At 34.5% G+C, this 11,741-nt stretch overlaps 2 protein-coding genes and 1 long non-coding RNA gene across 29 annotated transcripts in view; 2 read left to right on the top strand and 1 right to left on the bottom strand.

Annotated features, from left to right (window-relative positions):
• Window positions 1-2,309, bottom strand: part of LOC126720462 (uncharacterized) — a 56,922-nt gene extending 54,613 nt beyond the window's left edge. The window contains exon 1 of the long non-coding RNA XR_007653417.1: window positions 2,161-2,309. This is a non-coding gene — a long non-coding RNA (uncharacterized LOC126720462). The remainder of the gene's footprint in view (window positions 1-2,160) is intronic.
• Window positions 1-6,395, top strand: part of LOC126720430 (TMV resistance protein N-like) — a 65,676-nt gene extending 59,281 nt beyond the window's left edge. The window contains exon 7 of the mRNA XM_050422910.1: window positions 6,249-6,395. The gene's annotated coding sequence lies outside the window, so the exon portion shown is untranslated. The remainder of the gene's footprint in view (window positions 1-6,248) is intronic.
• LOC126720422 (TMV resistance protein N-like) overlaps window positions 1-11,007 on the top strand; it is a 74,598-nt gene extending 63,591 nt beyond the window's left edge. For 21 of the 27 annotated variants that reach the window (XM_050422869.1, XM_050422870.1, XM_050422889.1 and 18 more), the window contains 7 exons: window positions 1,975-2,511; window positions 2,740-3,829; window positions 4,153-4,368; window positions 4,469-6,437; window positions 8,776-9,075; window positions 10,313-10,368; window positions 10,485-11,007. In XM_050422869.1, coding sequence (XP_050278826.1) covers window positions 1,975-2,511; window positions 2,740-3,829; window positions 4,153-4,368; window positions 4,469-6,415 — 3,790 coding nt within the window. In that variant the 3' untranslated portion in view covers window positions 6,416-6,437; window positions 8,776-9,075; window positions 10,313-10,368; window positions 10,485-11,007. Of the gene's footprint in view, window positions 1-1,974; window positions 2,512-2,739; window positions 3,830-4,152; window positions 4,369-4,468; window positions 6,438-8,760; window positions 9,076-10,282; window positions 10,369-10,484 lie in introns of those variants that run through there. The other 6 variants (XM_050422890.1, XM_050422866.1, XM_050422873.1 and 3 more) reach the window with 6 other exon arrangements.
• Window positions 11,008-11,741: the final 734 nt, after the last annotated feature.

Here is an 11,741-nt window from a genome sequence, read left to right as displayed (position 1 = left end):
TGTTATGAAAGATTGCATGGATGTAAATGACAGTTAAAAATGTCATTAATGCTAATACCCTAGCTTTGGCCTTTTATGTGCAAAGGTGTATGGGTTTGATGAATAAAGAAAATTTGGTCAATATAATAGAGTCAAATATTTTGAATCTATTTTATTAGACTCAATTTTGGCGTGGCTGCCAATTTTGTTATTGGTTAGCCTCTTTACTAATTCATCAAGGGACTCATTAAAATAGCATTATGAGAGCTATTGTTAGTAATTTCAAAAAATTGGAGTATAAGCCCAATATTTGGATGTGTCAAATTTGAAAAAAAAAAAAAAAAAAGGCGGATTGTACACTGATGGGGCTTGTATAATATAAAAGCAAAAGGTTAGACTTTTTGTCGACCACTTCTTATTGCACCATGCGACTATATAAATTTATGCTAGTTATATATTTAAAAACACCGTAATAAACACATTTTCAGTTAACAGATACATTTTTATTCAATATGTTCATTTCAGGTCAATAGGCACCTTTTCATTCAATAGGAACATTTTCGGTCAATAGACACATTTTGGTATATCCAATATGAAGGGTTATAACTTTTCAATAAGCAACTTTCGATATATCTAATTTGAATGGTTATGACTTTTCAATAGGCAACTTTTGGTATATATATTACAACCTATCTTTTATATATATATATATATATATATATATATCTAATTAAACTAGAGACGCAATATTCTGTCTCTTATTTATTCCCACAAAAAACTAATAAATAAAACATCATTTCTTTCTTTTGTAGAACTAATAACACTTTGTGCTATTTCTTTTAATATCATTTAAAAAAAAAAAATCATGTAGTTTTGCTTACTACTGCAACTAAAAAATGATGTTTTTTCCCCCGCTGAAACTCATTCAGTAGTTATTCTCGTGCATCGCACGGGTTAGCGACTAGTATATATATATATATATATATATAACCATAATGGTTAAAATGTTTGTTCATATTAATGGACCAATGATCTGACTTTGTCTGACTGAACCCATGAGTTACTAGCTTGAGACATCCTCGCTATCTCTAAAACTGGTCGGTTTGGTTTCTTTTCCATTTTTTCCCCATAAAAAAGTATGTTTGTAGTAAGAGATAATGTCATCCATTAATGGTAAATCTTTAGTGACTATTATTACTTATTTGACCACTATAATGTAACAAACAACACAATAAAAATGAGTCCATACTTATTCTCCTCTTATACCAAATATTAAATTACAAACGTTTTTCTCTTAATATTTTTATTATTATGTTACATCTAATTGTTGGCATATTAGGGAATCATTGTGAAATGGATCAAATTACTATTACCTCCATTCAATGTCACTGGTTCTATTAAAAAATCCGACTTTTAAAGGGAACAACATTTAATGCTATGTATTTTTTTTTTTTTTTTTTTACAGAGAATAATGCATTGTCTTTAATTATAAAGGTAAAATAAAGGGAAAGTTGAGAAATTTATTTATTGACTTTAAAATAAAGGACAACCTTATGGGACTAATAAAGGGCCAAGAATTTGGAATAGATGAAGTATTCTTTTTGGGAAAACTAAAAGGATGCGTCATTTTAGCTGTGATTGATCAATGGTGTGAGGATACAATGAGTGCATGCAACATGCATTGACATGGGGAAGGGTTTATCCTATATATGAAGATCAAGAGGTTTGATACTTAGAAAAAATTTATTAAAAGCATAGCATTTATTTTGTAGTGATAAATACAATTATATAATTTTAAGTTTGCAAGGTCGATTCTTGGATGTAAAGGGCACTTGCATGCCTACTTTGTTTAAAAAAGAAAAAAGAGTTGTTTACTTAACTGAAAACAGAGGATGTATTCCTCCACATCAAATCGTTCTCTTCTTCTCATTTTTTTCCTTTTAATTTCTCTTTTAAACTTAATTGAATGTACTTTTTTCTTAATCTTTATTGTAGTTCAAGATTTGCCAATATATTTCTAATGGCTGCCATTAGCACTCCATCTGCCTCATTTTCGTCATCAATTTCTTCGTCAACACCACAATGGAAATACGATGTCTTTCTCAGCTTTAGAGGTGAGGACACACGCAATAGATTTACAGACCATCTATATGTTGCCTTAAAACAAAAGGGCATTCTCACCTTTAGAGACGAGGAAAAACTTGAGACGGGAAAATCTATTTCATCAGAGCTTTTGAAAGCAATAGAAAAATCAAGGTTTGCAATTGTCATTCTTTCAAGAAACTATGCATCTTCTACATGGTGTTTGGATGAACTTGTAAAGATCATTAGGTGCATGAAAGAAATGAAGATGATGGTTCTACCAATTTTTTATGATGTGGATCCATCTACTATACGAAAACAAATGGGTACTTTTGCCCAAGCCTTTGCTAAACATGAAGAAAATTTCAAGGACTGCATGGACAAGGTGCAAGCATGGAGAACTGCTTTAAGAGAAGTAGCCAATCTCAAAGGATGGCATGTAGAAGATAGGTTATCCACTTTGTCATTTCTTTCTTTCAAATATTCACATAACACCCACCTCATATATAGCATTGTTTTGAACCTTATGTAGACCTAAATACATGTCTGTAGTTCTTTCAAGTTCTGTCTTGAGCCAATTAATTTTCAATCAGCATAATAGAAAATTGGCTTTTCTACCCTTTATTAACGTATTTATTGTGGTTTATACTAACTACATATTTTTTTTCTTCATTGCAGGCCTGAGTCACAAATTATCCAGAGCATTGTGGGAAAATTGTGGCATAAATTAAGTTATGCATTCTCAGAATGTACCGAAAACCTAGTAGGAATAATTTCTCGAGTGGAGAAATTGGAGTCATGTTTGGATTTAGGGTCAAACAATATTCGCATGGTGGGTATTTGGGGGATGGGAGGAATAGGTAAAACAACTCTTGCTAGAGTTGTTTTTCGTAAGATTTCAAATAAGTTTGAAGGTTGTTGTTTTCTTGCTAATGTTAGGGAAGTTTGTGAAAAAGATGGTTTAGTTCGATTACAACAACAACTCATTCTTCAAATTTTGAATGAAAATATGGGTGTAGAAGATGTTAATGAAGGAGTTTTTGTGATCAAGAACAGGTTACGTCATAAAAAAATTCTTCTCGTTCTTGATGATGTAGATCAATTAGACCAATTAAACAAGTTAGTAGGGGATCATATATGGTTTGGTTTAGGTAGTAGAGTTATCATAACAACAAGAGATAAGCATTTGCTACAGACCCTTGGAGTAGATGAAATATATGAGGCTAATGGATTGACTCATGATGAATCTCTTCATCTTTTGAGTTTGAAAGCATTTAAAGAAGATCATCCACCCAAAGAATATCTAGAGTTGTCCAGAGGTTTTGTATATTATGCTAATGACCTTCCTTTAGCTATTGAGATTTTGGGTTCTTTTTTGTTTGGTAGAGGTATCAATCAATGGAAAAGTACATTAAATAGACTAAAACAGTTTCCTGAAAAAGATATTCTCAAAGTACTTAGAATAAGTTTTGAAGGACTACATGAAACAGAGAAGGAAATATTCCTAAATATTGCTTGTTTCTTTAATCATAAGGAGAAAAAAGATGTAGTAGAAATACTAAATTATCTTGACCTTTTTCCAGATATTGGATTGGGGGTTCTTTTTGATAAATCTCTTGTTAAATTTGATGGTTTTACCTTGTGGATGCATGATTTGCTTCAAGAAATGGGCAAGAACATAGTTTATGAAGAGTGTCCTAAAGAGCCGGGAAAACGTGGCAAACTGTGGCTGTTTAAGGACATTAATGATGTACTGACAGAAAATTCGGTAAGCAGTTATTTAGAAAACTAGATCATGTATCCTATTATATTATTCAAGGTGAAAACTTAGATACAATACTTTAGGTTCTATATTTTAGTTTCCCAAATGAAATTCACTCGCTTGCTTGGATTGACCAATAAAATACAATGTCATCATTTTCAAGGATAATTAAATTAAATTCAACTATGAGTTCGAATTTTTTTGGGAAATCTAATGAACTGCACCTAAAGTATTTTATTTGTACCTAAGCTTTAAAAGAGTAAACTTAGAGTAGCTTTAGTAATCTTACATCTTGCAATTCACTAATCTATTCTATTCATGATTACTAGGGAACAAAAGCAATTCAAGGCATAGTCTTAAAGTTGCATAAACAAAAAGAAGCATATTGGAATCCTGAATCCTTTTCAAAGGTTCATGATCTTAAATTGCTCATAATTGATAACGTTCACGTTTTGCATGAGCCCAAATATCTTCCTAATGCCTTGAGATTTCTTGACTGGAGTGAATACCCTTCAAAATATTTTCCACCAAGTTTCCAACAAAAGGTAATTTAGGTACCTTTTACAACTTTAATTTTAAGTTTTCATTAAACCGTATGATTTTGTAGAAGCTAATTTTTTTATTTTCCTTTTTGGATTTTTACAGTCTTTTGATAGTTTGAAGTTCATCAAATTGAAGAAATCACTAAAATTGATTGAAACTCCTGACTTCAATGAAATCCCAAATCTTGAGAAATTGGATCTTGAGGGTTGTATAAATTTACGTTCCTTGCACCCATCAATTGGAGTTCATCAAAAGCTCACTTTTCTTAACCTAAAAGGTTGCAAAAACCTCAGAAGGCTTCCAAGCAAGTTTGAAATGGAGTCTCTTGAGATCCTTATTCTTTCTGGTTGTTCAAATTTACAAAGAATTCCGGAGTTTGGAGAAAATATGGAAAGTGTATCAAGGCTTTGCTTAGATGGCACTACTATTACAAAATTAACCACATCAATTGGGAATTTGACTAGCCTTGCTTCATTGAATCTAACAGATTGCAAAAACCTCAGAAGTCTTCCAAGCAAGTTTGAAATGGAGTTTCTTGAGATCCTTATTCTTTCTGGTTGCTCAAATTTAAAAAGAATTCCAGAGTTTGGAGAAAATATGAGAAATGTATCAAAACTTTACTTAGATGGCACTGCTATTACAAAATTACCCACATCAATTGGGAATTTGACTGGCCTTGCTTCATTGGATTTAAAAGATTGCAAAAATCTAATGTCTCTTCCTAGCACCTTTTTAAATATGAAGTGGCTCGAAGATCTCAATCTTTCTGGATGCTCAAAACTACTAGAAAACTTGGTGACTGAGAAAGGGGTAGAAGAGGTTGATGTGAGTGGAACTGCCACAGGACTTATGGCTTATTCCAATACTCTTTTTCAAACTCTTAAAACACTAGCTTTGGGTGGATTTAAGCCGAGAAGTCCCAATCGCATGGGCTTGTTAACGACTTCTTTATGGGGTTTGTGTTCTTTGACCGATCTGGATCTAAGTTATTGCAATCTCAATGCAATCCCCAATGATATTTGTCGCTTATTCTCTTTACAATATTTATGTCTAAGCGGCAATAATTTTAGTTGCCTTCCGGAAAACATCGCTCAACTATCTAGGTTGTGTAGGTTGGATGTGAACAATTGTACGAGTCTTCTATCATTGCCAAAGCTTCCATTAAATATTTATTATATTTGGGGAGAGGGTTGTACCTCACTAGAAACGCTACCAGATCAATCACCACCAAATTCTCCATTTGGGCGTTTCCTCTACCTTAAAAATTGCAGTAAATTGGCTGAGAATCAAGGCTACATTGACAATGGATTGCAGTTTTTTGCAGCGATAATAAGCTCCCTTCGGTGCCCTCGCTCTGATACCCATTCCTACAGATATAACAGTGTTATCACTGGAAGTGAAATTCCAAACTGGTTTACGCATCAAAGTATTGGGGATGAGGTTAGTATTCAAGAACCTAATTCTCTTTTGTGTAATGAGTGGATCGGGATTGCTGTTTGCGCTGTATTTTGTTCTCATCCACATCACCAAATCCCCGAAGAAGGTTCACTTACCTGTTGGTTGAGAGTCAATGGAAAACAAATGACTCGCGCACCAGCCACGCACAAATTTGTTCCTTTATCGGATCACACTTGGCTACTTTATTTTCATCCTCAAGACTACGGGGAGGAAGAAATGAAGAAATCATTGTGCGAATGCGATGCAAATGGATTCAGTCAGATTGGAATTAAAATTGAATCCGAGGAATCAATTGTATTTTCGAAGGTCCCAGTAATAATGGTAAAGAAGTGCGGGTTGCGAATGTTATACAAGAAAAACAATTGTATTTTCGAAGGTCTTAATTTCGACGATTCGACGGCGGCGGCGGCGGCGGCGGCGGAAGGTTACAAAGCCAAGCGAACTCGTGATGACTATGATGGGGCTGGAAGCTCTAATTACGAACCTCACCAAAAAAGGATTGAAAGAGTCACAAAATTTATAGGTGAGGGTAACTCTAACTGTGAGGAATCAAGTGAGAACAAGGAATGTGCTGAAGAGCTAGGTGATTGAAGGTTAATCAACTTTTTTCTCTGTAAGTCACTGTCTTTCTTCTTTTTCATGTGTACAAATATTAATGGATTGCCCACCATATATTTGATTAGAGTTGTCAATGAGACTCCTAGCAATTTGACTAGAACAAACAAAGAAATGCAACAAAAAGCTTCTTGTTGTACTGGTTTATTGTTGTTTTCTTCCGTTTAAAACAATACTTCTCACTCCCTCAAATTTTCATTAAGCATAGAAACTCCACAAAGTGAAACACACACACACACACACTGAGTCAGAGCTTGGAATCAGTAGCAAAATGTGTGGAAAGGAGAGAGAAGCCACGAGTGCAGAGAGGAGAGAGAGGCAGAGAAATTCGAGAGTGAGGTCTTGCAGAGTTTCCTCTCCTTTGCTTGAAAAAATGACCTCAGTGATACTAACCCAAGTGTTCTGTCAAGCGGGTGGGGGCATCTCTGAACTCTTGTCCCCATTCTTGACTTGGGCCCATACTTTGGGTGGTAGGATCAAAATCTTAGTTTTGTGGATATAATGTCTAGAATTTGGACTCTTCACTATGCCGTTTCCAATCCTGTACCCTATGCCTATTGTACATCTGTTGCTTCACCAAATGTCTTCCCACAATTCCACATGTTTTGGTAAAGCTCGGTCTAACCTTTGGTGGGGCTGCCTTTCTGTGTCTTCTTTTCTACAATGTTGGTGTCTTTGAGTTTGGTAGGTAATAATTTTTCTCAACCCTCCTTCTGCTTCTAGTTTCCCAATAGTTTCCCAAATCTAAGGATTCTAGTACTTTGATCTGTAGAGTATGCAACCTCTGAATCCCTCCCCACCCTCATCACTGCCTTCCACAAGCGCAGCCTCATTTTGTTTGCATGACAGGTTTTTCAAGTTGAATAAAGGAGAATTCCATGAATTTATGATTGTGATTGAGGAAAAAATTCGTAAAGTTAATAATGTTACTCACTGTCATCAACAAATGGTGAAGATGCAAGAGATACGCACCATGAATTAATAATTGCGATTGAAGAAGAAGTTCAAAAAGGTAGCAATGTCACTAATGGAAATTGACAAATACTGTGAATAATAGATAGTATTGAACACTTATTGTTCCAAAGTGGCCTTAGCCATGTGCTTCCATTGTTTTCCAATGTTAGGAAAACGTCTTACACCCCATCATCACATGTGACGCTTGTGCAAAGGCATGGGTGAGATCTTAATAATATTTGAATCTCACTTAAAAGTGACACATCTTTTAGTAAATTAGATTTTTTGTTCTTTTCTTTATTTGGATTCCACCTAATTTCTTTTTTTTTTTTTTTTTCCGACATTCAGGAATTTAATAAAATATATGTAATGTCGATTCTTAATGGAAAGGCTGGTATCAGCCTATCACTTGCATTGCCCCGTTGATCTATAATATTAACAGTTTAAACTCATTTTATACATAACATTGCTCGTTAATTATGGAAATTTTTACCATATGACTTTTGTGCTTTGGGGTCTTGATATTCTTGAAATTTTCCTGACTTATTTCAAATCATTACCAAGGGAAACCATCCATACTCAGTTCACATGTTTGTCTTTTTAGTAATTAGACTCATGCAGGCAAACAATTGCGTAGACAAGGTTGAAAATTGGAGAAGGTAGCCTGCTTAGATTTGTAAACCCTACGCTACTTGTTATCGTTGTTGGTGCATTAAGTCTAAATTTATGTTTTGTCACATTTTCATTGTTGTTCTGTCATTTTAGCCTGATGAAATACATTTCATAGTGAATTGATAATACACCTTCATAGACATCCAAGTATATATATAGGGTTTTTATTTTATTGTATGTACCCAAAGGCAAAGGCATGTCAAATGAAATTGCTTAGCTTTTGTACATGTTGTGGCAAATCAAAGATACTTTCAGGTGGAATTCTGAATTAGTTTGAAAACTCTATAGCCAAAATGATTATGAGAGAATTTTACAAATTCTTGTTTGTGTTGCTGACAAGCTCGTAAGGCCTCATTCCAAATCTAGGGCTTATTTGGTTGAAAAAGGATAATGGTTGCTGCATACTAGAAATTGTCGAAACCAAGTTGGAAGGCCCTTTATTAATCTTTACTGGCACATCCATAAGTGAAGACCTTGAGCTTTGGAACCAATTATGTAGGTTACAATTACCTTCTAAAATGATTGTTATAATATGAATTTTCTTCTTGTGATGGCAGAATTGAGAAGGCATTTGAGGACTTGGTCCTTTGAGTCAAAGATACTGAAAGAATTTTTTTATTTTTCTTTGTCTTTTTCTTTTTATCTGGAGAAATCTGGTTTGGTTTGATCTGTACATTAGAACTAATTTCATTCAGCCTTACCTGATTCAGGCATGGATGAAGAGCTGGACGAAGGGAGGGAGTTTTGGGGATCTTAAAGCACTTCTCATTGTCCTTTTTCTCTATTTTATGGTATATTTGGACTTGCAGGAACAAGGAAAACCTTGAAGAAAGAGCCTTTCTCTGCCATTAATGTGGTCTTGTATTGTAAAAGTTTGATTTCAATGTGCAGGGTAACTTACAGTTCAAAAAACAAAGAAAAGTCTTGATAGTAGCAAGATAAGCAAGTGTAGACCTTTAGAGAGAAGGAAATGTAGGGGATCCAAGCTTCTTTTGAAAAAAATAGAGAAGGTGCATATCCATGGCCGGTTGTTTCAGCTGAGCTTTTTCTTCCTTTTTAATCTTTTTCTGGATATTCACAAATTAAACATGGCGCTGCCTCTGGTAGATATTGCCATAGATTTTCATGATTAAATTCCATTAACTGTATGTGCATGCATGCAAGCCATTACATATTATACATGAACAGAAGCTTAATGTAGATATTGAAGCTCCTAAGTCCTAACACCAAGAAAAGTGACTTTGTACCTTTTCATAGCATTGTAAAATGAATGCTATTTACATATAAATTGATAAGCAAAAGAATCTATTATTGATCTAGAAACTCCAGGAAAGCCTCCTTGACATACCATACATTCTCTAACTTCAAACCATTTGGATGGTCGAAATGACAGCATCTTCTTAATAAAATGTGTATGTTTTTGTATTTAAAAAATCAATTTAAAAAAAAAAAAAATGAAGGAAAAATCAGAAATGGGGTCATGAGAATGATACATATAAACTAAACAACAAAAATATATATTCCAGCTTTCCAAATGTTCCCTATTGGCTATTACATAGCATCTTCTAGTTTGTCCTGCATTTTCTTCATAGCATCTTCAAGCTTTGAGATTTCTCTTTGTTAGTATTATGAGAATTTACAAATAGGTGGCAGAGTTGGTCAATTGAAAGGCTGTGGTGAAGGACATTGAACAGTTTACAAATGTTTTGATCCCTAGCAACCCTTGCCCCTAAATTCTTTATGAACATTAGCTTGGATAACATGCAGCAAACTTTGAATCTTATACTCTTTGATGCTTGTGTTGTTTTGGTTCCTTCGTTTCAAAATGTACGAAAAAAGAAAGGCAAGACAAAGAACTTTGTGGTGTTTTGAATGCAGTAGAAATCATGTGTTGGAAAGCAAGTAAACATTGAAACTGGAAGCTTTTACTGCCAAAGGTATATAGATTTATTGTTCTATCCCATGTTCTTTTCTTACATTCAGAACTAGGTTTCTGGGTTGTCCTTATTTAAAAGTCCATAAGTACAAGCTCATTAGTACAGGCATGACACATTGACGGGTAGTTCAAACTGAATAAACTAGAGTTCTAATTCTTATATATTTCCTTCTTGTCCTTTCCATATAATATGGTTTGCTTTATGTTAAAGTATGCAAAGGGGTTTTGTTTGTTTGGAATTGTTAACAGGCTTTTTTTTTTTGGTTTGATCTGTCCATTAGAACTGATTTCATTCAGCCTACTAAATTCAGGCATGGATCAAGAGCTGGCTGATCAATGGAAATTTAAAGAACTTAAGTTCTTCTAGGTATCGTTTGTCTTTATTTTATGGTCTATTTGGTCTTGTAGGAACAAGGCAAGGGAGATCCTTTCCCTGCCACAAATGTGGTCATGCATAGTAAAAACTTGATTTCTATGTGCAAGGTAGCTAACAGTTAAGAACTAAAGGATTGCATCCACAGTAGTAAAATAAGCAAAGTCCAGACCTTTATAGAATCTTCCAACTGGCAACCAATCCTGCTTGAGGAGAGCTGCAAGGGTAGAAGAACAAAATGGAGGGGATTCATTCAGTTTTGATTGTAAACATAAAGATGGGTCCATTTTTGGTTGTTTGAGCTGGACTAGGGAGGGTGGAATAGAAATAACACAGAGGTGGCAGATCGAGCTGATGAAGGACATTCAGATGTTTAGGAACCAGTTGACAGATGTTTCGTGTCCGGAGAGGAGTTCAGACGTCTTCTGACAGAGCCTCAATCTCCAGCAACCATTGCTCCTAACTTCTTTATGAACTTTAGCTTCGATAACACAGTTGTTGAATAGAATAGTACAATAGTTGTTGATGATTCTGCTTTCTTTAAACGGCACTGTTTTTACTAATTAAATGCCACGACAGTAGAGTGACGCCCTTTCATTAATTTGATAGTTTTCGCTTGATAGCTGTTGGTCCTTTCCAGTTGTCAATGCCTCATTGGCTCCACGCTAATATGAAGAAACTAATAATGCTTTTTAAGTGTCATATTTGTTTTTCTCTTGTCAAATTGCATGAGCACTTTGGTTTGATTCTTAGCAACCCCAATCAAAGAGGGTGTGATTAGAATGATGGTTGAATGTTCTGTCGGAAAATAAATCTCATAATGCAGTTATTGTGGCTGTGGCAGTGGATATTTTATGATTTATATGGTTTTTAGGAGCAAGTTTGATTTTGAAGGCTGTATGTTCAAGTTCAACCTAAATTCATTGTAGAATTTAACTGAAAGTGAATGTTTAACTGCATGGAAGTATTAGAAGATGGCAGTCAAGAGAAATGATTCACAGTGTCATTGTGCTGATGGAGAAAAAAAACATTTGCAAAAGCTCCTCAAAGATGATTGCATATATTGGAGACTGGAACCTGTTTTTGAAGATATATGGGTATTAAGGAGGAATTTTGGTAACATACTTAAATACGTAAATATAGGGTACTGGAATGGATAGTTAAATTAGTTTCAAATGCTGCTTCAGTTTAAGCTAATGTAGTTGTTAGACTTTGTATAATGTTTATGTTCTTGCCTTACTCCTCAATAACCCAACATGTCCGAGATTTTCTATCCACTTTCCTTCTAAGTTTTCAAGATAGCTTAGCCATATCAGATTATCAAAAATTTTGGTGCAAATTGGTTTACATGGAACACAACCATATCA

The sequence above is a fragment of the Quercus robur genome, chromosome 4 (assembly GCF_932294415.1).
Source record: "Quercus robur chromosome 4, dhQueRobu3.1, whole genome shotgun sequence".
NCBI lineage: Eukaryota > Viridiplantae > Streptophyta > Magnoliopsida > Fagales > Fagaceae > Quercus > Quercus robur.
Note: the sequence above shows the minus strand (reverse complement) of the source record. Positions and strands in the feature narration are given on the sequence as shown.